At 38.9% G+C, this 27,239-nt stretch overlaps 1 protein-coding gene across 1 annotated transcript in view; it reads left to right on the forward strand.

The window, feature by feature from the left end:
- Window positions 1–25,005, forward strand: part of EGLN1 (egl-9 family hypoxia inducible factor 1) — a 104,474-nt gene extending 79,469 nt beyond the window's left edge. The window contains exons 3-5 of the mRNA XM_053711115.1: window positions 8,191–8,327; window positions 22,210–22,277; window positions 24,281–25,005. Coding sequence (XP_053567090.1) covers window positions 8,191–8,327; window positions 22,210–22,277; window positions 24,281–24,345 — 270 coding nt within the window. The 3' untranslated portion in view covers window positions 24,346–25,005. The remainder of the gene's footprint in view (window positions 1–8,190; window positions 8,328–22,209; window positions 22,278–24,280) is intronic.
- Window positions 25,006–27,239: the final 2,234 nt, after the last annotated feature.

Raw genomic sequence — 27,239 nt, forward strand, 5'->3', positions numbered from 1 at the left:
TCTAATTAATGGAGTGAAATTGTGCTGTCACAGCCCACTCTTATATACCAACACTTGTCCCCTACCCTAACCATGACCTGCTTCCTCCTTGGGGTCAAAGGCCCCTTCCTTTATGCTCTACTCCGCCTCCGGAGCCAGCTTTTTATTTATTTATTTTTTCCTAGTCAAAAGTAGAAATGTATTGCTTCTGAATTATAATTATTTAAAGGGATATGAAACCCAAAAATGTTCTTTCTTTCCTATGACATGGAGAGTCCACGACGTCATTCCAATTACTAGTGTGATATTTAACTCCTGGCCAGCAGGAGGAGACAAAGAGCACCCCATCAAAGCTGTTTAGTGTAACTTCCCTTACCTATAACCCCCAGTCATTCTTTTTGCCTCTGTCAATAGAGGATGTGCGAAGTTGGTGTCTGAAGATATTTAATCCTTTTATGGGTACTTTTCCCTGCAAGCAAGGCTTAGGGGCTATTCTGTGTCCATGTCAATCTCTTTAGTAAGATTAATGGTGGCTGATAGCAGTTAGAAAGCGGTGAGGTAGTCTTTGCTTTGTTTCTAACATTATGCTACCCCTATTTGGAAAACCAGGGTTGGTTACTCTGTATTTTCTTTCTCTTCAGGTCCCTGATAGATATGGTCTATCACACCTAGAAGGGCTCCTGCCCTACAACAGACCAGGTAAGTGCCTTTTTACCTTCCAGGTGGGGGGACAACACTTAAGGAGCAAAGGTCAAGGATCCCTGGAGGGGATTAGTTCCTATCCCTTTCAATAGACAAATGTCAGGGATATTATGGGCAGTGGAGTTTTTACTTTACAGTGGTAGGGCTCTTAATAAGCATTTGGGACATAAGATGTTAATTTCTTATATAGAATAACGGTTCCCTTTATATTATAGGAGTGACAGTCTTCTATATTATGCTTGGGGTCATACATCTGGGGCGGCGGTTGCTTTAAGGACGACAATTGTTGCGCATTTAATATGGCCTTCTTTTGTCTGCTCCTTCTTTGCATCCAGGCCGGCTGGGACTTAATTGTACTCATATCTAGGTATACTCATAGCAATACCATTCCCATGCAGGCTGTAGAGCTAAATAATGTGACTCTTGTAATCTAGCCCTAAGTTGCTAGTGATGTCACTACAGTTATTTTAAAACACGGTACCAGCATGATGGCCGCATACACAGCTCACATCTAGGGCGCTTCATTATTATGGCGCTTGTGGGAGAGGGGCTCGTGCACATGGCCGCTACGCAACTCTAAACTATCATACAGTGGCGTTAACCCCTTAATGACCGAGGACGTGCAGGGTACGTCCTCAAAAAAAAGGCAGTTAACGCCTGAGGACGTACCCTGCACGTCCTCGGTGTGGAAAGCAGCTGGAAGCGATCCTGCTCGCTTCCAGCTGCTTTCCGGTTATTGCAGTGATGCCTCGATATGGAGGCATCCTGCAATAACCTCACATGGCCATCCGATGCAGAGAGAGCCACTCTGTGGCCCTCTCTGCACCGGACATCGATGGCCGGTTTCGTTGGTGGGTGGGAGCCGACTTGGGAGGCGGGTGGGCGGCCATCGGTGTGCCGCGTGACGTCAAGGGGGGCGGGATCGGGGGCGGGATCGTCGGGGGCGCGCACGGGCGCGCGCGTGCATGGAGGGTGGCGGGCGGGCGCGTGCACGGGGCGGGAGCGGGTGGGAACTGCTACACTACGGAAAATGTTTTAATAAATGTGGCCTAATCTTGTTTGTGCAAAAGCACAAAAAGTGATCATGGAGGGGTGGGGGGTTGGTTTTGTGTGAGGGGGAAGCTACACTACAGAAACGTTTTAACAAATGTAAAAAAAAACCCAATTTTTTCTTCTAAACTGGGTACTGGCAGACAGCTGCCAGTACCCAAGATGGCGCCCATTAAGTTAGAGTGGGAGGGTTATAGAGCTGTTTGGGGGGGATCAGTGAGGTTGGGGTCTAAGGGGGGATCGTACACATCAGCATATGTAAATATGCTTCTTTTTTTTTTTTTTTTTTTTAAAAAGGGCCAAATACCTTTTATTTTAGTACTGGCAGAGTTTCTGCCAGTACTTAAGATGGCGGGGACAATTGTGGGGTGGGGGAGGGAAGAGAGCTGTTTGGGAGGGATCAGGGGGTCTGATGTTTCAGGTGGGAGGCTGAGCTCTACACTAAATCTAATATTAACCCTGCAAGCTCCCTACAAGCTACCTAATTAACCCCTTCACTGCTAGCCATAATACACGTGTGATGCGCAGCGGCATTTAGTGGCCTTCTAAATACCAAAAAGCAACGCCAAAGCCATATATGTCTGCTATTTCTGAACAAAGGGGATCCCAGAGAAGCATTTACAACCATTTGTGCCATAACTGCACAAGCTGTTTGTAAATGATTTCAGTGAGAAACCTAAAATTGTGAAAAATGTAACTTTTTTTTTTTATTTGATCGCATTTGGCGGTGAAATGGTGGCATGAAATATACCAAAATGGGCCTAGATCAATACTTGGGGTTGTCTACTACACTACACTAAAGCTAAAATTACCCCAAAAAGCTCCCTACATGCTCCCTAATTAACCCCTACACTGCTGGGCATAATACACGTGTAGTGCGCAGTGGCATTTAGTGGCATTCTAATTACCAAAAAGCAACACCAAAGCCATATAAGTCTGCTATTTATGAACAAAGGGGATCCCAGAGAAGAATTTACAACCATTTGTGCCATAATTGCACAAGCTGTTTGTAAATAATTTCAGTGAGAAACCTAAAGTTTGTGAAAAAATTTGTGAAAAAGTGAACGATTTTTTTTATTTGATCGCATTTGGCGGTGAAATGGTGGCATGAAATATACCACAATGGGCCTAGATCAATACTTTGGGTTGTCTACTAAAAAAAAATATATACATGTCAATGAATATTCAGAGATTCCTAAAAGATATTAGTGTTCTAATGTAACTAGCGCTAATTTTGAAAAAAAAAATGGTTTGGAAATAGCAAAGTGCTACTTTTATTTAGTGCCCTATAACTTGCAAAAAAAGCAAAGAACATGTAAACATTGGGTATTTCTAAACTCAGGACAAAAATTAGAAACTATTTAGCATGGGTGTTTTTTGGTGGTTGTAGATATGTAACAGATTTTGGGGGTCAAAGTTAGAAAAAGTGTTTATTTTTTTTAATTTTTCCTCATATTTTATAATTTTTTTATAGTAAATTATAAGATATGATGAAAATAATGGTATCTTTAGAAAGTCCATTTAATGGCGAGAAAAACGGTATATAATATGTGTGGGTACAGTAAATGAGTAAGAGGAAAATTACAGCTAAACACAAACACCACAAAAATGTAAAAATAGCCTTGGTCCCAAACGGACAGAAAATAGAAAAGTGCTGTGGTCATTAAGGGGTTAAATGGCTTTTAGCGAGGGCTGCATTTACAGCTCACAGCGCGTCACACTTTTTATTTCAGTGCGTTCTGTTCGATCCTTTTTAAGAGACGGTGGCTTTTTCTCCTGTGTTGCAGTGGTATGGGGCTCTCAGTGCAGAGCAGTTAGCCTAGCCTTCATCCGTAATGGTGACAGTAACGATAGGGCTATCCTGTACAATGATGCCCTTTAGAGTAGATGCCATTTTTCTTGTGGCGCACTTCTGATTGCTTCTCCCTCATGAACAGGGAGCGCTGCTACGCTACACCTCATAGAGAATCATGTTCTCTGGTGCATTATATTTTGACTCAGCTACTGGGTTTTTCTTATGAACTCTATATATTGTGTTTATATTGTTTGAAAAGTCAAAATATATATTTTACTGGGTCTAGTAATTTGGGTCTGCGTAGCCACAGTAGAATGTATACTTGGTAAAGTTCATACAGTCTGTGTCTTCCCTTTACGTTTCTTTTTTCAGGGTTTCTTTTTCTCTAAATCAGCTTTCTTTTAGAGAACAAGTATTTGTTTATTATGTGTGGAGATGGAAAGGGTCATCCTTTTTACATCAACCTTTCTACAATATTTGAAATCCCTGTTGTCTACTACCATCTAGTGGTAATGAACGGTATTTATCATTGCCTTTTTAAAATTATTCTAGATTAGTTTTTTGTAGTTCAGACTTTTTAAACCTTCTCTGAGGTTTTCTTAATTTTCTTTCTGGATGATTCCAGATCTGTTAATACTTCCCTAGGATGTAAGATCTTCTTTGAATTTCCAGTGGAAAGTCATATTTTTATTAATCTTTTTTTATTGTAATGAAACATAAGTTATATAACATAATAATGCTTTTTATGTTATTCCTGTTGTACAGAAACCCCATATATCTGTACTAATGTCCGTGAAATGTATGCGCTCTTATTTTATGTACAAGGGCTTAAAATCTGTTTTCATGGTTTGTTTCATGTTGCAATCTCTTACGCCTAGATTTAGAGTTTTGCGTTAGAAGGGGTGCGTTAGCTACGCGTGTTTTTTTCCCCCCGCACCTTTTAAACAACGCTGGCATTTAGAGTTCTCAGAAGGGCTGCGTTAGGCTCCAAAAAGGGAGCGAACAGGCATATTTACCGCCACTTCAACTCTCAATACCAGCGTTGCTTACGGACGCGGCCAGCTTCAAAAACGTGCTTGTGCACGATTCCCCCATAGGAAACAATGGGGTAGTTTGAGCTGGAAAAAACCTAACACCTGCAAAAAAGCAGCGTTCAGCTCCTAACGCAGCCCCATTGTTTCCTATGGGGAAACACTTCCTAAGTCTGCACCTAACACCCTAACATGTACCCTGAGTCTAAACAACCCTAACCTTACACTTTTTAACCCCTAATCTGCCGCCCCCGCTATCGCTGACCCCTGCATATTATTTTTAACCCCTAATCTGCCGCTTCGTACACCGCCGCAACCTACGTTATCCCTATGTACCCCTAATCTGCTGCCCCTAACACCGCCGACCCCTATATTATATTTATTAACCCCTAATCTGCCGCCCAACGTCGCCGCCACCTACCTACAATTATTAACCCCTAATCTGCCGACCGGACCTCACCGCTACTATAATAAATGTATTAACCCCTAATCCGCCTCACTCCCGACTCAAAAACCCTATAATAAATAGTATTAACCCCTAATCTGCCCTCCCTAACATCGCCGACACCTAACTTCAAGTATTAACCCCTAATCTGCCGACCGGACCTCGCCGCTACTCTAATAAATGTATTAACCCCTAAAGCTAAGTCTAACCCTAACACTAACACCCCCCTAAGTTAAATATAATTTAAATCTAACGAAATAAAATAAATCTTATTAAATAAATTAATCCTATTTAAAGCTAAATACTTACCTGTAAAATAAACCCTAATATAGCTACAATATAACTAATAATTATATTGTAGCTATTTTAGGATTAATATTTATTTTACAGGCAACTTTGTATTTATTTTAACCAGGTACAATAGCTATTAAATAGTTAATAACTATTTAATAGTTATCTAGTTAAAATAATTACAAAATTACCTGTAAAATAAATCCTAACCTAAGTTACAATTAAACCTAACACTACACTATCAATAAATTAATTAAATAAACTATCTACAATTATCTACAATTAAATCAACTAAACTAAATTACAAAAAAAACAAACACTAAATTACTAAAAATAAAAAAAGATTACAAGAATTTTAAACTAATTACACCTACTCTAAGCCCCCTAAAAAAATACCAAAGCCCCCCAAAATAAAAAAATGCCCTACCCTATTCTAAAATAAAAAATGTACAGCTCTTTTACCTTACCAGCCCTTAAAAGGGCCTTTTGCGGGGCATGCCCCAAAGAAAACAGCTCTTTTGCCTGTAAAAAAACATACAATACCCCCCCAAAATTACAACCCACCACCCACATACCCCTAATCTAACGCAAACCCCTCTTAAATAAACCTAACACTAAGCCCCTGAAGATCTTCCTACCTTATCTTCACCACGCCGGGTATCACCGATCCGTCCAGAAGAGGGTCCGAAGTCTTCATCCTATCCGGCAAGAAGAGGGCATCCGGACCGGTAGACATCTTCATCCAGGCGGCATCTTCTATCTTCTTCCATCCGGAGCGGGACCATCTTGAAACAGCCGACGCGGATCCATCCTCTTCTTCCGGCGACTTCCGACGAATGAAGGTTCCTTTAAGTGACGTCATCCAAGCTGGCGTCCCTCGAATTCCGATTGGCTGATAGGATTCTATCAGCCAATCGGAATTAAGGTAGGAAAAATCTGATTGGCTGATTGAATCAGCCAATCAGATTCAAGTTCAATCGGATTGGCTGATCCAATCAGCCAATCAGATTGAGCTCGCATTCTATTGGCTGTTCCGATCAACCAATAGAATGCAAGCTCAATTGGATTGGCTGATCCAATGTGTATTCTCTTGGTATCATTTGTTGAAGGAGCAGCAATGCACTACTGATTTCTAACTGAACACATTGGTGAGCCAATAAAAATAGGTACACTATTTATATGCAGCGACCATTCAACAGCTAGAACTAAGGTTGTCTGCTGCACATGAACTTGCCTAGATAAACCTTTCAGCAAAGTATAACAAGAGAAGGAAGCAAATTAAATAATAGAAGTAAATTAGAAAATTGTTTCAAATTGTATTCTCTATCTGAATCATGAAAGAAAAATGTTGGGTTTCATGTCCCTTTAAAGACACATAAAACCTCTTGTTTGAAAATGGTGTGAAAAACAAGTTTGTTTAATCTAGAGGGATAAGTGATGTGTTCCCACTATGATGCAAATGATCACTGCAAGAAATGGTGAACTCCTGTTCTCCTGACCACAAGGAAGTTTTTCTATGGAGAGGTTGGGATATTATCCCTCTTTCACTCTGATTTAATGATGTATGAAACAACTAATTTAAAAGAGGAGATTCCCCATAGTTATCATGATAACTTTCTCCAGCTAGGCACGTTACTTTAGAAATAGGGTAGCCCTTTATTTCAAATGATCAATTTAATGTCCTTTTTTTTTTAGGTGATTGCAATTTTTACTGATTAGGAGAATACCCAGTATCCTAAAGAAAACATATAGCAGATACACAATACCACTCATATGAAAGCAATGATTAAGTTATGTCATACAGTACATAGAGGTCATAAACCTTCTTTGGATATAGCAGTCCTCTTTCAAATGAGTGGCTTTTTGTCCTTCCAGCTGCCAACTAATTGTCATAAAAATACAGCTTTGGTCCTAATTTTGAGGTTCTGGTGATTATAAAAAGACTCTTTCAACCCTTAACTTTAGAATATGTATCTTAAAGGTTTATAACTATTTGTAATAACAGATACATTAAACATATTGGATATTATATATTAATATAATCTAAATAAAAAACATGTACTTTTAGTCCAAAACGAAACATCTCATTTTTTTTAAAAAAACCTCTTCAATCCTTCCCAATTTTTCTACATCAACAACATCCCTCCACATAAGTCTGTGCCTGTTGTAATTAATGTTGGCAATCATGGTGGTTGTATGCAGTGTTTAATTTGCATATTAATGAGGGAAATGCACACTCACAAACGCATGTGCAATAAGGTACATTTTGAATCACATGTGCGCTACCTTCCAATACATTTATCAAACCACATCATCTTTAATGCTACTGATTTTTAGTTCCCCATCCGGTGCTTTATCTCTGTTGGGGCTTAGGCAATGGCTCTCAATTCACATGCAGGTCAGTGCTTACTCACGGAGGTCCTACTGAGGTAGCCCACATGAGGATGGTGGGTTTGGAAATTAATCGATTTTTAAATAAAATTGAATCAAAACAACAAAGAATAAATAATAGTAAATAATCTAAAAGTTTATAATATTATCCAACTTTACATTGTTTAAAAAATAATAATAAAAAATGAATATCTCTTTAAGACCCTTATTTGAAAGAGAGTGTGCCACTATTCAGGTAAGACTTTAGTGTTCTTAAAGCTATAAATTGATTATCATAGTGATGATCATCTTGCGGCAACAGATAGTCCACTCTCTGCACTTATAAAAATCAGCAGGTATCCTAATAAATGGGCAAATGTGATGAGTCAGAAGATGACATTTTATAAATAAATATATCTTTTTACCACACTGGGTTGGGAAAAGGGTAGGGACCTTCATGTTTAGCTTAGCTACTAACTTTTTTTTTTCTTTATTGATATATTTATTTAATACATTTTTCCTTGTAGGTGAATGGAGGTGTGCTTCGAATTTTTCCTGAAGGGAAAGCCCAGTTTGCAGATATTGAACCTAAATTTGATAGACTGTTGTTTTTCTGGTCCGATCGACGCAACCCTCATGAAGTTCAGCCAGCCTTTGCCACAAGGTATACAGTTTTGCTTATAGTAAATATGCAACAAATGGGTATTTTGATATTTGAATTAGATATGAGAAATGACAAGGTTAATTATTTAAAAAAAAATATATTTTTTATTAAACATTTGAGCTACAAAACAATATTTTAATAATTGTTTGGGGTATTTGATCTGTGCCACATGTTTTATAAACATTTTGGTGTCCATTCTCTTAAACGGACAGTAAATACTTTTTTCAAAGTTCGCTAGGCTAGGCACCATAAATACCTTATTTTAAAAAGATAGTTGTTCTTTCTTTCAAAATAGCAATATACTTCCCTTTTTATTATGTTGTCTGGTTAGTGAGAACCCCCAGTCTCCTAAAAGTAGCAATATAACATACACACACAATACCACTCACATGAAAGAAGTGATAAAGCTTTCTAATGAGCGGACCACTCTAGATAGAGTGGTTGACATAGAAATTGCAATCATCTATGAAGTAGGGGATTTTTAGTGTGCTCTGGTCTCTAAATGGTACTTTAGCACCTCATGTAAGTAATAAAATGGGGCAAGTGCCCCCTGTTATAAAGAGGTTACATGGCTATTTATTGTTGACATTTGCAACAATGATCACCCAATAGAGCCATATACAAATTACAAAATTGTTTAATGGTGTACTTCCTTTGTTTCCAGCATACAGTACATAGAGGTCATAAACCTATTGGAATACACCAGTCCTCCTCTTTCAAATGAGTGGTTTTATGTCCATCCAGTTACAAGCTGATTGTCATAAAAATACAGAAGTTTGCAGAAATCTACTTATTACTATAAATAATGTACAAGCTCTATTTTATTATCACTGAAATGTGCCTGGACGCTGCTTTTTTAATTTAAATTAGCAGTTAGAAACATAGATATTGACGGCAGATAAGAGCCATAGGCCCAGCAAGTCTGCCCGACCTTACCTAACAGTATAAACTTATCTAGTTCGTAGGATAGCCTTATGATCGTCCCAGGCATTTTTAAAGTCCCCCACAGTGTTTGTTGCTACTACCTCTTGTGGAAGTTTATTCCATAAATCAATCACTCTTTCTGTAAAGAAATGCTTCTTAAAATTACTCCTGAATCTACTACCCTTTAGCTTGAGCTCATGACCCCTTGTTCTTGAATTTTCCATTTTATGTAAAATACCCACAGCCTCAGTTTTACTAAACCCTTTCATGTACTTGAAAGTTGCTATCATATCACCTCTTTCCCTTCTCTCCTCTAAGCTATACATATTTAGGTCATTGAGCCTATCCTGGTAAGTTTTATTTTTCAGACCATGTACCATGTACCAGTTCAATCCAAAGGTGACCTTGCAGAATAAGCTTTACATGAGCCGCCTGCTTACCCAGACAGAACTGCCGTACGAAGAACTAGTATTTTAGGTTCAGCACCCTGGATAACACTTGCTTATTGGTGTCTACATTTAGCCACCAATCAGCAAGTGCTACCCAGGTACTGAACCAAAAATGGGCCGGCTCCTAAGCGTGTATGTATATATGTGTGTGTGAGTGTGTATATATATATATATATATATATACTGTGTGTGTATATATATATATATACCGGACACTTTATTAGATACACCTGTTCAACTGCTTAGTAACACAAATTGCTAATCAGCCAATCACATGGCAGCAACTCAATGCATTTAGGAATCTAGACGTGGTGAAGACGACTTGCTGAAGTTCAAACCGAGCATCAGAATGGGGAAGAAAGGGGATTTAAGTGATTCTGAACGTGGCATTGTTGTTGGTGCCAGGCGGGCTGGTCTGAGTATTTAAAAAACTGCTGATCTACTGGGATTTTCATGCACAACCCTCTTTAGGGTTTACAGAGAATGGTCCAATAAACAGAAAAAAAACAGTGAGCACCAGTTTTGTGGATGGAAATGCCTTGTTGATGTCAAAGGAGAATGCGCAGACTGGTTCGAGATGATAGAAAGGCAACAGTAATTCAAATAACCACTCATTGCAACCAAGGTATGCAGAATACCATCTCTGAACACACAACACGTCGAACCTTGAAGAAGTTGGGTTTAAACAGCAGAAGACCACTCCTGTCAGTTAAGAACAGGAAACTAAGCCTACTATTCGCACAGGCTCACCAAAATTGGACAAAAGAAAATTGGAAAAATGTGGCCTGGTCTGATGAGTTTCGATTTCAGTTGCGACATTCAGATGGTAGGGTCAGAATTTGTCGTAAACAACATGAAAGCATGGATCCACCCTGCCTTGTATCAACGGTTCAGGCTGCTGGTGGTGTAATGGTGTGGGGGATATTTTCTTGGCACACTTTGGGCCCATTAGTACCAATTGAGCATTGTTTAAATGCCAAGGCCTACCTGAGTATTGTTGACCATGTCCATCCCTTTATGACTACAGTGTAACCATCTTCTTTTGGCCACTTCCAGCAGGGTAATGCACCATGTCACAAATCTCATCACAAAGATGGTCCACAGCACCTTAAAAGTATATCTTTACTTTATTGGCAAAAGGTAAAAACAATAGTGATGTTTCGGGGGCTCCCCCTTAATCATACATGTTGTGCATTCATTTTGTACAAACTTTTAAAGGCTTTTTTGGTGCCAATCTCTCCATTCCTGGTTACCTACTGCCATCTAGTGGATAAAACTAGTTATTGCAGTCACATATATTACATTTCTTGAGATAGCAATCTATGTAATTGTAACTATGTATCATAATGATATAATTTCAATTCAATGTATCATAGATACAAATACTGAATACAATTCACACATACAGATGCTAGAGATACAGGCTATTTATAAACTAAGCATATTGAATAATTTTTTATTTTTTTTAACAGATCCAATCAAAAGACAGGTTATTATTATTATTCTTTATTTATAAAGCACCAACAGATTTCGCAGCACTGTCCATGGATAACAAACATAAAAGGACAGTACAATATGAGACACCAGACAAAATTTAATGAACAAATACAGAGGGAATTGGGAGCCCTGTTCCCGTGGGAACTTACAATCTAAATGGGTAGGGGGGGGTGAGAAACAGGAGGTGAGGACTGCAAAGGTGAAAATGATGTTAGTGTGGAGTTAGATGAGGGCAAGTGGAATTCATTAGTTACTGATTTGGTGATAGGCTTCTCTGAAAAAGAAGGTCTTTAGGGAGCGTTTAAAGGAGGAGAGGTTGGGGGAAAGTCTGACAGCTAGAGGAAGTGCGTTCCAGAGGGTTGGTGCCGCACAAGAGAAGTGCTGTAGTCTAGCATGGGAGGAGATGATGGTAGAAGAGGCAAGGAGTAGATTGTTGTTGGATCTTAGGGGACGGGCTGGAGTATATTTGTTGATGAGTGAGGACAGGTGGGGGGGGGGGGGCTGCATTGGTAAGGGCTTTGTAGGTCAGAGTGAGAATTTTGAATTTAATTCTGCTGTGAATGGGGAGCCAGTGAAGGGACTCACAGAGGGGTGTAGTGGATACAGAACATCGGGAGAGGTGGATTAGCCTAGCAGAGGCATTTAGGATGGATTGAAGGGGGGAGAGGCGGGAGAGAGGAAGGCCAGTTAGTAGGTTATTACAGTAGTCAAGCCGGGAAATTACTAGGGAATGGATTAGCTGTTTAGTAGTTTCAGCACTCAGAAAAGGACGAATTTTGGAGATATTGCGTAGGTGGTAGCGACAGGATGAAGAGAGCGATTGGATGTGGGGTATGAAGGACAGATTGGAGTCAAGTCTAACTCCTAGGCAGCGGACTTGGGGTGATGGGGAGATAGTGGTGCCACCAACAGTGATAGTAAAGTTAGAAACTGGAGTAGAATTAGATGGGGGATTAGAAGAAGCTCAGTCTTGGAGATGTTGATTTTTAGGTGGTGAGAGGCCATCCATGAAGAAATGCCAGATAAGCAGTCGCTGATGTGGGAAAGGACAGAAGGAGAGAGTGCAGGGGTGGATAGGTAGATCTGAGTATCTTCAGCATAGAGGTGATAGTTGAAGCCATAGCTACTGATAAGCTTACCCAGTGAGAAAGTATAAATAGAGAAGAGTAGAGGGTCTCGAACAGAGCCTTGAGGTACTCCAACAGACCGAGGCAATGGAGAGGAGGAGTCGCCAGCAAAGGAGACTGAAAAGGACCTATTAGAGAGATAAGAGTGGATCCAGGAGAGGGCAATGTCACAGAGCCCAAGGGAGCTAAGAGTCCATAGGAGGAGGGGATGGTCAACAGTGTCAAAGACAGCAGACAGATCAAGTAAGATAAGTATAGAATAGTGGCCATTGTTTTTAGCAGAAAAAAGATAGTTCGTAACCTTGGTGAGGGTAGTCTCAGTTGAGTGTTCGGGACGGAAGCCAGATTGCAGGGGGTCAATAAATAAGTTGGAGGATAGGAAGTGGGTTAGGCGATTCAATGTATCGTATATCACTTTCCATGGACCGCCAAGTTAACGCTGTCTCTTCGACTTGTTTTCACATACTCCACCTACTGCGAAAAATCTTCAAGTGGCTCCCCACCGAAACTAGAAAATCTGTCACCCACGCCCTCGTCAGTAGTCGACTGGACTACGGCAATGCACTCTACGCCGGGTCCACCATCAAACTCCAGAAACGACTCCAACGCATCCAGAACACCTCGGCCAGACTCATCCTCGACATCCCTCGCCAAAACCACATCACCGAACACCTAAGGAACCTACACTGGCTCCCCGTCAACAAGAGAATCACCTTCAAGCTCCTAACCCATGCATTCAAGGCCCTCCACAATATCGGTCCTGAATACATCAACCACTGTGTCAATTTCTATACCCCCTCCAGACAACTCCGCTCTGCCGACCAAGCACTCGCAGTCATCCCCCGCATCAAGAAAAAAACAGCTGGAGGAAAATCCTTCTCCTATATGGCAGCAAGGTCATGGAACTCCCTCCCGTTGCACCTCAGACAATCCACCTCCCTTTCAAACTTCAGGATGGACCTCAAGACCTGGCTCTTCAACTGAATCGTCTTCCCTTAGCCCCCCTCTCCCCCCCCTCCCATAGCGTCTTGAGACCCTCACGAGTGATTAGTTTGCGCTTTACAAGTACCAAATTGATAGATAGATAGATATGTTCAATGTTATAGAAACACTGTTAAATCATAATCTTTATTAAGACCTTTAGGCCTAAGTGTCTCTAGCCTATGGATCCATTGCATCTCTCTTTGTTTTAAAAGCTTCTCCCTGTCCATTCCATTTCTCTGTGGCCCTATGTGGTCAGTCACCTGCCACCTTAATTGTCACAAAGCTCAAATCATCTCAAACTGGTTTCTTGAACATGACAATGAGTTCACTGTACTCCAATGGCCTCCACAGTCATCAGATCTCAATCCAATAGAGCACCTTTGGGAGGTGGTGGAACGGGAGATTCTCATCATGGATGTGCAGCCAACAATTCTGCAGCAACAGCGTGATGTTATCATGTCAATATGAGCCAAAATCTCTGAGGAATGTTTCCAACACCTTGTTGAATCTATGCCAAGAAGAATTAAGGCAGTTCTAAAGGCAAAAGGGGGTCCAACCCGGTACTAGCAAGGTGAACCTAATAAAGTGGCCAGTGAGTGTGTGTGTATATATTTTTTATTTTTTTTTATTTTGTTTCTTCATAGGCACCTCCTATTATATTAAAATGTAAAGAAACAGGAATTATTAGGTGCACAGGATTAAAGACCTTCCAGCCATAGGTCAATCAGGGTGGAAGCAACAGATCATAGATTTTTAAAAAAATAATTAACTATTTAATAGTAACTGGTCCTCCTGCTCTGAGGCTGCGGACATCAATCCGCTCAATCTCATACGATTGGGCTGATTGACACCCCCTGTTAGCGGCCAATTGGCTGCAAAGCTGCAGGGGGTGGCATTGCACAACAGTTCACAAGCGTATGCTGTTGGTATTCATCGATGTCTGTCGGACATGATCTGCTGAGCGGATCATGTCGGACAGACCAATGATAAATCGGCCCCTATATCTGCAATTTAGAGGTGAAGACAGCTTTCACCTGACAAAATTAGCATGAGGCCACACATATATAGATTTTACTAATGGAGTTCATCTATCATTCTCTTTGAAGGTCTGGTAGCTTGATTACATGCTTGAGTATTAGATATTGTAAAGAGAGAATACTAGGCCCTCAGTTCACACAAGTCCAACACAAAACACACTTCTTAATTATGTGTCAGTTTGTCAAGTGCTAAACACCAGGGTATTCAACAACTTGTTACTACTGTTTTCAAGATGGAGTCGCTTTTGAGAACTATTCAATGCGATCACTCACATTCTATGATTTTCTGTGGAAGATAACTCGAGTTCACATCTTGCCTCTAAGAATTACACGTTACATTTGAACACCATTTTCTTAGAGAAGAAAAAAATGTCTGCGTGCTTCAATCATTGCTGTTTCTCAGGTTTCTCCAAGGGATGGCCGCTTGTATGTGGGTAACATCTCTGGGAGTGAATGTCTTCTAGAAGTGGACCAAATAGAGTATGTGTCCCATTCACCTTTTATTTTTTATATGACTGGTTTCGCATAATCAGGCTGTGGCACAATTTTGAGGTCTGGAAGGGTGAAAAATGGGTCTGTTTCAATAGGAATAATTTCTATTGACAAATGTAGTAGAACTCCAAGCATTTTTTTTATTTATGTAATCAAAAAACACTTCTTTCTTTCATGTAATTAGCAAGAGTCCATGAGCTAGTGACATATGGGATATACATTCCTACCAGGAGGGGCAAAGTTTCCCAAACCTCAAAATGCCTATAAATACACCCCTCACCACACCCACAAATCAGTTTTACAAACTTTGCCTCCCGTGGAGGTGGTGAAGTAAGTTTGTGCTAGATTCTACATTGATATGCGCTTCGCAGCAGGCTGGAGCCCGGTTTTCCTCTCAGTGTGCAGTGAATGTCAGAGGGATGTGAAGAGAGTATTGCCTATTTGAATTCAATGGTCTCCTTCTACGGGATCTATTTCATAGGTTCTCTGTTATCGGTCGTAGAGATTCATCTCTTACCTCCCTTTTCAGATCGACAATATACTCTTATATACCATTACCTCTACTGATTCTCGTTTCAGTACTGGTTTGGCTTTCTACTACATGTAGATGAGTGTCCTGGGGTAAGTAAGTCTTATTTTTTGTGACACTCTAAGCTATGGTTGGGCACTTTTATATAAAGTTATAAATGTATGTGTTTAAACATTTATTTGCCTTGATTCAGGATGATCAATATTCCTTATTTCAGACAGTCAGTTTCATTATTTGGGATAATGCATATGAATAAATCATTTTTTCTTACCTTAAAAATTGACTTTTTTCCCTGTGGGCTGTTAGGCTTGCGGGGGCTGAAAATGCTTCATTTTATTGCGTCATTCTTGGCGCGGACTTTTTTGGCGCAAAAAATTTCTTGTCATTTCCGGCGTCATGTTTGTCGCCGGAAGTTGTTCATGTTTGCGTAATTTTTTTGACGTTTTGCGCCAAAAATGTCGGTGTCACCGGATGTGGCGTCATTATTGGCGCCAAAAGCATTTAGGCGCCAATAATGTGGGCGTCTTTTTTGGCGCTAAAAAATGTGGGCGTCATTTTTGTCTCCACCTTTTTTTCACATTATTTAAGTCTCATTTTTCATTTGCTTCTGCTTGCTAGAGGCTTGTTCATTGGCATTTTTTCCCATTCCTGAAACTGTCTTTTAAGGAATTTGATAGATTTTGCTTTATATGTTGTTTTTTCTCTTACATATTGCCAGATGTCTCAGATTGACCCTGGATCAGAAGCTAGTTCTGGAAAAACGCTGCCTGATGCTGGTTCCACCAAAGTTAAGTGTATTTGCTGTAAACTTGTGGTAACTGTTCCTCCGGCTGTAGTTTGTGATGAATGTCATGATAAACTTGCTAATGCAGATAGTATTTCCATTAGTAATATTCCATTACCTGTTGCTGTTCCATCAACATCTAATACTCAGGATGTTCCTGTTAATATAAGAGATTTTGTTTCAAAATCTATTAGGAAGGCTATGTCTGTTATTCCTCCTTCCAGTAAACGTAAAAGGTCTTTTAAAACTTCACATTTTTCAGATGAATTTTTAAATGAACATCATCATTCTGATTTGTCTGTTTCTGATGATGATTTTTCTGGTTCAGAGGATTCTGTCTCAGATATTGACACTGATAAATCTTTATATTTATTTAAAATGGAATTTATTCGTTCTTTACTTAAAGAAGTTTTAATCGCATTAGAGATGGAGGAATCTAGTCCTCTTGATACTAAATCTTCTAAGCGTTTAAATTAGTTTTTTAAACCTCCTTTAGTTATTCCGGAAGTTTTTCCTGTCCCCGATGCTATTTCTGAAGTAATTTCTAGGGAATGGAATAATCTGGGTAATTCATTTACTCCTTCTAAAAGGTTTAAGAAATTGTATCCTGTGCCATCTGACAGATTAGAGTTTTGGCTAAGTGGGGGGAGGGGAGCGCTCTGGTGTGAGCTGTGAGTAGGATTGTGTTTAGATGTATAATGTGTGAGCCAATCTTTGATTGGTAATATTGTGAATAAAATAATATTTGTGAATTAAATATTTAAAATAATATATAACCAATCTTTGATTGGGTTATTTGTAGTAGTATTTCTAGTGGTATGTGAGATTAATATCTCAATGGTATGTGAGACTATTATCTCAAATGTTAACAGTGTATATCACTTAAACTTATATAATTGATATATTATATAATTTGTCTCTGACGGACAAGAGACGTCTGAAATTGGTTTCAGCTTGTCGAAACCTTCAGTCTCAATCATTCCCTTCGGTAGCCTTATGCATGGAAATTCTAGGTCTTATGACTGCTGCATCGGACGCGATCCCCTTTGCTCATTTTCACATGCGACCTCTTCAGCTTTGTATGCTGAACCAGTGGTGCAGGGATTATACGAAGATATCACAGTTAATATCTTTAAATCCGATTGTACGACACTCTCTGACGTGGTGGACAGATCACCATCGTTTAGTTTAAGGGGCTTCTTTTGTTCTTCCAACCTGGACTGTGATCTCAACAGATGCGAGTCTGACAGGTTGGGGAGCTGTATGGGGGTCTCTGACAGCGCAGGGGGTTTGGGAATCTCAGGAGGCGAGATTACCAATCAACATTTTGGAACTCCGTGCGATTTTCAGAGCTCTTCAGTCGTGGCCTCTTCTGAAGAGAGAATCGTTCATTTGTTTTCAGACGGACAATGTCACAACCGTGGCATATGCCAATCATCAAGGGGGGACTCACAGTCCTCTGGCTATGAAAGAAGTATCTCGGATACTTGTATGGGCGGAATCCAGCTCCTGTCTAATTTCTGCGGTTCACATCCCAGGTATAGACAATTGGGAAGCGGATTATCTCAGTCGCCAGACGTTACATCCGGGCGAATGGTCTCTTCACCCAGAGGTATTTCTTCAGATTGTTCAAATCTGGGGACTTCCAGAAATAGATCTGATGGCCTCTCATCTAAACAAGAAACTTCCCAGGTATCTGTCCAGATCCAGGGATCCTCAGGCGGAGGCAGTGGATGCATTGTCACTTCCTTGGAAGTATCATCCTGCCTATATCTTTCCGCCTCTAGTTCTTCTTCCAAGAGTGATCTCCAAGATTCTAAAAGAGCGTTCGTTTGTTCTGCTGGTGGCTCCAGCATGGCCTCACAGGTTTTGGTATGCAGATCTTGTTCGGATGGCTACTTGCCAACCTTGGACTCTTCCATTAAGACCAGACCTTCTATCTCAAGGTCCTTTTTTCCATCAGGATCTCAAATCATTAAATATGAAGGTATGGAGATTGAACGCTTGATTCTCAGTCATAGAGGTTTCTCTGACTCCGTAATTAATACTATGTTACAGGCTCATAAATCTGTGTCTAGGAAGATATATTATCGAGTCTGGAAGACTTACATTTCTTGGTGTTCTTCTCATAAATTCTCTTGGCATTCTTTTAGAATTCCTAGAATTTTACAGTTTCTTCAGGATGGTCTGGATAAAGGTTTGTCTGCAAGTTCTTTGAAAGGACAAATTTCTGCTCTTTCTGTGCTGTTTCACAGAAAGATTGCTAATCTTCCTGATATTCATTGTTTTGTACAGGCTTTGGTTCGTATAAAACCTGTCATTAAGTCAATCTCTCCTCCTTGGAGTTTGAATTTGGTACTGGGGGCTTTACAAGCTCCTCCGTTTGAACCTATGCATTCTCTGGATATTAAATTACTTTCTTGGAAAGTGTTGTTCCTTTTGGCCATCTCTTCTGCTAGAAGAGTTTCTGAGTTATCTGCTCTTTCTTGTGAATCTCCTTTTTCTGATTTTTCATCAGGATAAGGCGGTGTTGCGGACTTCATTTAAATTTTTTCCTAAAGTTGTGAATTCTAACAACATTAGTAGAGAAATTGTGGTTCCTTCTTTGTGTCCGAATTCTAAGGAAAGATCGTTACATTCTTTGGATGTAGTTAGAGCTTTGAAATATTATGTTGAAGCTACTAAAGATTTCCGAAAGACTTCTAGTCTATTTGTTATCTTTTCCGGTTCCAGGAAAGGTCAGAAGGCCTCTGCCATTTCTTTGGCGTCTTGGTTAAAGTCTTTGATTCATCATGCTTATGTCGAGTCGGGTAGAACTCCTCCTCAAAGGATTACAGCTCATTCTACTAGGTCAGTTTCTACTTCCTGGGCGTTTAGGAATGAAGCTTCGGTTGATCAGATTTGCAAAGCAGCAACTTGGTCTTCTTTGCATACTTTTACTAAATTCTACCATTTTGATGTGTTTTCTTCTTCTGAAGCAGTTTTTGGTAGAAAAGTACTTCAGGCAGCTGTTTCAGTTTGATTCTTCTGCTTATAATTTCAGTTTTTTTCATTATAAGATTAAAACTTTTTGATTTGGGTTGTGGATTATTTTTTCAGCGGAATTGGCTGTCTTTATTTTATCCCTCCCTCTCTAGTGACTCTTGCGTGGAAGTTCCACATCTTGGGTATTTATTATCCCATACGTCACTAGCTCATGGACTCTTGCTAATTACATGAAAGAAAACATAATTTATGTAAGAACTTACCTGATAAATTCATTTCTTTCATATTAGCAAGAGTCCATGAGGCCCACCCTTTTTTGTGGTGGTTATGATTTTTTTGTATAAAGCACAATTATTCCAATTCCTTATTTTTTTTATGCTTTCGCACCTTTTTCTTATCACCACACTTCTTGGCTATTCGTTAAACTGATTTGTGGGTGTGGTGAGGGGTGTATTTATAGGCATTTTAAGGTTTGGGAAACTTTGCCCCTCCTGGTAGGAATGTATATCCCATACGTCACTAGCTCATGGACTCTTGCTAATATGAAAGAAATGAATTTATCAGGTAAGTTCTTACATAAATTATGTTTTTTCACTGAATTGTTCTATTGGCTTAAAGAGATAGTAAACCCCAAAATTTTCTATTATGATTCAGATAGAACATACAATTTTAAACAACTTTCCAATTTATAGCTATTATCTAATTTTCTTCATTCTCTTGTTTGCTGAAGTGACAGCATTGCACTACTGACAGGAAGCTGAACATATCTATTTAGCCAATCACAAGAGACAAATGTGTGCAGGCACCAATTAGCAGCAGCTCCTGCTAGTGTATTATATGTGCGTATTCATTTTTGAACAAGGGATACTAAGAGAACAAAGCACATTTGAAAATAGAAGTGAATTTAAAAGTGTCTTAAAATGGCCTGCTCTATCTGATTCATGCAAGTTTAATCTTGACTTTCCTATCCCTTTAAGGCTCATTCTATAAGGATGGTTTAAACCTCATATGCAGTGGTGACTGTTATCTGGATGCAGGACTTCTGCAAAGTTGCTGTCTGGAGTATACCATGTGCTTTTTTAAACGCTGCAAGTTAAATGTTTGCACATAAATCGATAGTCCAGTGTTTAGACTATTTTAAGAATTGTGTCTTATTTAATTCTGATGCCAGCATTTATATCTTTACTGCTTTTGTAATTTATTGTTCATGAGTACTGTTAAAGGGACAGTCTAGGCCAAAATAAACTTTCATGATTCAGATAGGACATGTAATTTTAAACAATTTTCAAATTTACTTTTATCACCAATTTTGCTTTGTTCTCTTGGTATTCTTAGTTTAAAGCTTAACCTAGGAGGTTCATATGCTAATTTCTTAGACCTTGAAGCCCATCTCTTTCAGATTGCATTTTAACAGTTTTTCACCACTAGAGGGTGTTAGTTCACGTATTTCATATAGATAACACTGTGCTTGTGCACGAGAAGTTATCTGGGAGCAGGCACTGATTGGCTAGACTGCAAGTCTGTCAAAAGAACTGAAAAAAGGGGCAGTTTGCAGAGGCTTAGATACAAGATAATCACAGAGGTTAAAAGTATATTATTATAACTGTGTTAGTTATGCAAAACTGGGAAATGGGTAATAAAGGGATTATCTATCTTTTAAAACAATAAAAATTCTGGGGTAGACTGTCCCTTTAAGTAATCCTAGACAGATGAAAATTAAATGATTACTTTTGGTAATTGTATTGGGGACATTAAACACTAAATGCATTTGATGGGAGAAGGTTGTATAGAGAAATGAAAGAAATCTTTTCAGACATCTTGGAGAAGTTTCTATCTTTGACAGGAGGAATGAGGCTGTGTATCAAACAGGTGCTACTGCCACATGAATTCAGAATTGTCACTTGATGCAATAGTCATGATTGAAATCCACTGCAGCTAAACCCTAAATGAAACTCTAAAGCAACATTTAAGAATTGCTAGTATGGTAATTATGAGCCATTTTTAAAATTGTTGATATTCCTAGTACCACACTATTGTTGCTGATTAATTTATTACTGTGAATAACAATTGATGATATTTTGGGCTCCATGTTTTAGGAGGTAAGAAGCTACTCAAAAAGAATTCCAGTAGATTACAAGTGTTCCAGAATTCTTAGATAAAGAATATTGTATTTTAGGTCTCTTGGAGCAGATCATTGACTGAAAGAGGTACAAATCATCTCTCCAAAAGTCCCAGATAATGTGAGATTTTTCCCTCAAAATTCAATTCCTTGATGGGATAGCAAACTAAAGATTGACTCAGGTCTGCCTTTTTAACTACTATTATAATTGGGCACATGTTCAAAAAGTATAATTTTCATAATGCAATATTAGCTCCCTTGTTCTAATTATCAGCAGACAGATGAATTTAGAGTAGACCTTTCATACTAATCATGAATTGTCTTGGAGTGCCGGATGACATACAATCCCACCTTAGATTCCCATTTGTAGTCAAAAGTAGGCTAAAACAGAAGTTGCATCAGGGGCTTTCTCCAAATCAGTCTAGACAAATGCTACCACCATTAGCCTGTGGAAGTCATCAAAGCTCTTGCATCATCCTTTAGTTTACTGATGGATTGGGTTTTGTTTACTGGAGTTCTTGCTGGATGAGGTGTTTTATAGGACTTGACATAAATTTGTTTTTTTCTTCTTGATAAGACCTTCCAGGGAAACCTGATTCTGTTGTGATGCTTCACCAGAACCTCAGCAACTTTGATGATCAAATATAAAAGCAGCCCACTGTTTTTAATAATGATCCTAGGAATTTGGTAATAACTACTGAAATGGGTTTCAGATAATGTGTTAGGGTTAGAATAGCTAGTATATTAAGGAGTAATTTGAGGAAGCTCTTCTTTACAGAAAGAGTGATTGATTCATGGAATAAACTTCCACAAGAGGTGGTAATGACAAATTTTGACTGTACTTGATAAGGTAGAGTATGTCCAGAGCGGATTCATGGTGACTAAATATTTTTATTAAGGACAATTGTGCACTGTTTTGGCATATCTTAATTTTTGTGTAATTTTATCTTCTCAGGTACGCTATAACAGTGTGGTATTTCGATGCAGACGAAAGAGCACGAGCTAAAGAAAAATATCTAACAGGTCAGTTCTAATTGCGATGTTACTTTTTCAACAAATCAACATTTATTTGTATTATTAAAGGGACAGTCTACTCCAGAATATTTATTGTTTAAAAAGATAGATAATCCCTTTATTACCCATTCCCCAGTTTTGCATACCTAATCCGGTTATATTAATATACTTTTTGCCTCTGTGATTACCTTGTATCTAAGTCTCTGCAGACTGCCCCCTTATTTCAGTTCTTTTGACAGATTTGCATTTTAGCCAATCAGTGCCTTCTCATAAGTAACTCCACGTGCATGAGCACAATGTTATCTACATGGCACACATTAACTAATGCCCTCTAGCTGTGAAAAACTGACAAATGCTTTGAGATAAGAGGCAGCCTTCAAGGGTTTAGCTTTCAACAAAGAATACCAAACGAACAAAGCAAATTTAATGATAAAAGTAAATTGGAATATTTTTTTTTAATTGCGTGCCCTATCTAAATCATGAAAATTTAATTTTGAATAGACTGTCTATTTTAAGAGTAGCAATAATGTTGAAAAATAAGTGTGTCTTAAAAGTGAAAAAAGATTGTTTTGTTCAGACATACATTTCACAGCTGTCCTAGACTAATGTCCTTGGCATGGGCTTGAACCTTGTGAAAAGTTCAGCACATTGATTACTATTCATCTCCAGCTGCACATGCATCAGTAGGCACACAAACACCATTTATACACCGCTCATAATTCTCTTTCTTTGCATACTTATTTACATACAGCCATCTTTGCCTACAGAGGAGAAATCAATCTTTATGCAGGTTAAAGTAATAATGTGATTTGGAGCTTGAAAAGGCCAAACTTTGATCTTCATAGGCCTCCTTGTTTTTTTTTTGTTTTTTGGACACGCACACGTAGTACAAATAATCTCTAAAAAGAGAGAAAATACCATATGTGCTAGAAATTGCAGCTTAATCAGTAACTATTTAAACAGAATATAGGTTAAAAAATCAAATAGTAACATTTAATATACATAAAAAAATTATTAAAACAATGTTGCACTTAAGTAATCGCACACTGTGATCAGACATACAACGATAGAAAGTGCAGTATCAATTTACACAGTAAAATTCACATATAATGGAATGGCTGGAAAAAGTCCATCAATGCATAAAGTCCCAAACCAGGATTCCGAATGGTATTGGAGGATAGGGTGCCGAGATTGCTGGACTATAAAGAAATTCCAATCACCACAAAAAAGAACCAAACAACAAGGTGTTACGTCTTACTTACACTGGAAAAGTTCTGTTAGATCTCCTTTGATCTCACTTGACACCAGGTTTCTCGTAGCATCCATATACCCATCCTGATCCCACTTAGCATATTGACACATATTTTGAGCTTCAGTTACAGGACTTCGGACCTAAAATTACGGAAGCCAGTGCCAAGAGAGATTGAAGGAGATCTAACAGAACCTTTCCGGTGTAAGTAAGACGTAACACCTTGTTGTTTGGTTCTTCTTTGTGATTGGAATTTCTTTATATTCCAGCAATCTCGGCACCCTATTCTCCAGTACCATTCAGAATCCTGGTTTGGGACTTTATACATTGATGGACTTTCTCCAGCTATTGAATTATATGTGGATTTTACTGTGTAAATTGATACTGCACTTTCTATCGTTTTATGTCTGATCACAGTGTGTGATTACTTAAGTGCAACATTGTTTTAATCGTTTTTTATGTATATTAAATGTTACTATTTGCTTTTTAATCTATATTCTGTCTAAATAGTTACTAATTAAGCTGTAATTTGCATAACATATAGTATTTTCTCTCTTTTTAGAGAGTATTTCTACTCTGTGTTTAGATATAGGAGTATAGGGATTCCCCTTTATATACTGTTTTGCTTTCAGTAAACCTCTTACAGCACAGTTATCATTCTCTTTTTTGTTTTTTTGGACACGCACATATACATTGCTACAGCTGTTAAGGAAATTCTTATCAACCTTTACTAATACTAATTATTATTTTCTCTTCTTCTTAGGTGAAAAGGGAGTGAGAGTTGAACTCAACAAATCCTCTGATTCACTTGTAAAAGAAGTATTTTAAGGCCTTGTTGCAAGCAGAAGTGATTAACATATTTTGTCAACATCTTCTAGTCATAAAAAGACCCCTTACCATGCATTTCAGTCAGTATTGCTGCTTCCTTGATCATACAATTGGGTTAACACTTGATTTCTTCTGGATCTGTAAAGCAAAGGGTTGAAAGCTAAAAAAACACAACTTCTTTAGGACATTGAACCATACTGACCCAAGAGGAAATTCTATCCTGGCACTGATTAAAGAAATACAAATTAATATAATGAATTGCTTAATAAAGATGATTTTACCTTAAGATGTTAAATATCCAAGGCCATCTGTCTCAGATATATATTTTTATTTCAGCATTCAGTTCAACATCGTTTTTCCAATCACAATAAAATTGGTCTTCATTGTTAACCATATAATTAATTTACCCATATATTTCATTTCTTTATTTTCTTTCCTTTGGAAAGAAGGCTCAGAAAACGAAGATTTCGATCAATTATGAAATATCCTTTTTTTTCTACTTTATATTAATATTCTGAATGTTTAAATAATGAAGGTTCATTAAACGATTCTCCTTTAAAATGTTGTAGGCTGCTGGGTTCATGAGAGTATTATCATATTTTCAAGAAAAGTATGTACATTAAAAAAATAAAAATACAGACCTCAGTTAATGGAAAAGAATTATGATATTTGCATACCATTGTTTCTTAAGATATTTCCATGTCTTGCATGATCTGTCATACAGGTCAAAAGACTGGTGTTATGTTTGCTTCCTGCCAAACTGTTATCAAATCTACTATGGTGATGTTGATAATATTAATAGTTAAAACATAACATGTCATAACTTGAACACAGTGCCTTGAATGTTTCATTTATATTGTAGAGCTTTAATAGTGCCCTTATAGGTTTTGAATAATCTGTACCTCATTTACAAATCATTTTTATGTTTGATGTACAACCAACTATTTATTTCTAATGGCAGTGAGAGTCCAAGATTTCATTCATTACCTGTGGGAGTTCAACACCTGGCCACCAGGAGGAGGCAAAGACACTCCAGCAAAAGCTATAAATATCCCTCCCACTTCCCCTACCCTCCAAGTAATTATTATTTAAGTAATTCCTTAAATGGATTGTTTCCTGCAAGTAATGATTGGTGTAAAGTAGTAGCCATGTAAACCTCTTAGTTAGAATATTGGTGAAGGTTAGCATCTGGATGTTGCAGGGAAGCTTCCCATGCCTCATTGCAGTTCGAATACTAACACCCCTACTGGCATCCAGTGTTCGTTACACTGTTTTCCTCTGTTCTCAGGTCCCTGTCAGATGTTAGGATGGAGCTGTCAGACCTGGAAGGCTGTGTTGACTGCACAGCAGAAGACCTCTAAGGGTAAGTCCCTTTAATGCTTCTTTTTTACTGGGAAGCTCAGCTGGGACTCTACAGCAGGGTGACTGGGGTGTGCACCGGTAGCCTCATAGGGGGTCAGTTTTGTACCTAAAACTTTCCATAGTGGGATGTTGGGCTAGGGAAAGGGAGTTTAATCACAGAAGGGATTGTGCTGACAGCGTTTCCTTACGATCATTACAGAGGTTACTTAGACCGCCACACACCATTTATTGGGCTCTTGTGTACATGTTTTATGCAAGAGAGAGGGCGATCACCATGACAGGAGCTTTTTGAGGCCTGGGGCAGACTTAATAGCGCAGCTTCTTTGCACTCTTTTGGTAGTGCCGTAGCAGGGGGCGGAATCAGCTTGGGAAGTTTCAGACAGGTGGCTTGCATAGTTCCTGTCTCCTCAGGAGCAACAGTCATCCAGATTGCTCCAAGCCTCTCTCTGGTATACCTGGAGGTGGTGAGTCACCCCAGCATTAGCTTTGGGGGTCTGAGTGTGCCTGGAAGTGTTTGGTGTGTTGTTCATTACCTTAGGTCCTTATCCACATCATGGAGGACACACAATTGTCTATTTCCTCTGAGGAGGTTAATATTTCAGTTATGTTGGACTCAAGCAAATGTATGTTATGTATAGTGACCAAAGTGTGCCCCCTCCTGCTCAACTATGTGCCATTTGTTTACGTTCTGTGCTGAAGTCTCATTCTACTGTGCTTAAGCCTATCACTCCTACTTTTTCTCCTGTTATGCAGATTAACCCTTCAGAGCCCTCTACTTCTCTGGAATATGCTAGTACTGAAATACCAACCCTTGTCCTGCAGTACCACTCTCCTGCTGTTTCACAGGCAGACTTGAACATTAGCGTTTTTCTACTAAAGGAGATCTTATCTACTTTAGATGTTCCAGAGTCTAAACCAACGGAGGAACAGAAGATTTCTAAGTTGAACATGGTGTATAAGACCAGAGCCAAGGCTCCTGACGCCTTCCCGGTTCTTGCCCAAATGGCGTACATTATTTCTAAGGAATGGAAGTAACCAGGAGTTCAAGTCTCTCCTTCTCCAAATTTTAAGAAGATGTTTCCAGTTCCTGATAATTATCTGGAGTTGTGGAGTGCATTTCCTAAAGTGGATGGTGCTATATCCACTCTGGCTAAGAGAACTACTATCCCATTAGAGGACAGTACTTCTTTTAGAGACCCTATGGACAGAAATATGGAAGGTTAATTGTGAAGGTTGTTTGATCAGATGGTTCTCCTTTTCCAACCCACGGCGGGTGTAGCTGCTGTTGCTTGAAGCCTCTACATTCTGGTGTGACTCCTTATTTGACATGGTTTTTGTAGAGACCCCTCTGGAAGATATTCAAGATAGAATTAAAGCTCTTAAAATGGCAAATTCTTTAATTTGTGATGCCATTATGCAAATCATATGTTTAAATGCAAAATTTCTGCATTTGCTGTTCTCTCCAGGAGAGCACTTTGGCTGAAATCTTGTTCTGCTGACATGGTGTCTAAGTCCAGACTACTTTCCTTAGC

Source organism: Bombina bombina, chromosome 4, assembly GCF_027579735.1.
Source record: "Bombina bombina isolate aBomBom1 chromosome 4, aBomBom1.pri, whole genome shotgun sequence".
NCBI classification, from domain to species: domain Eukaryota; kingdom Metazoa; phylum Chordata; class Amphibia; order Anura; family Bombinatoridae; genus Bombina; species Bombina bombina.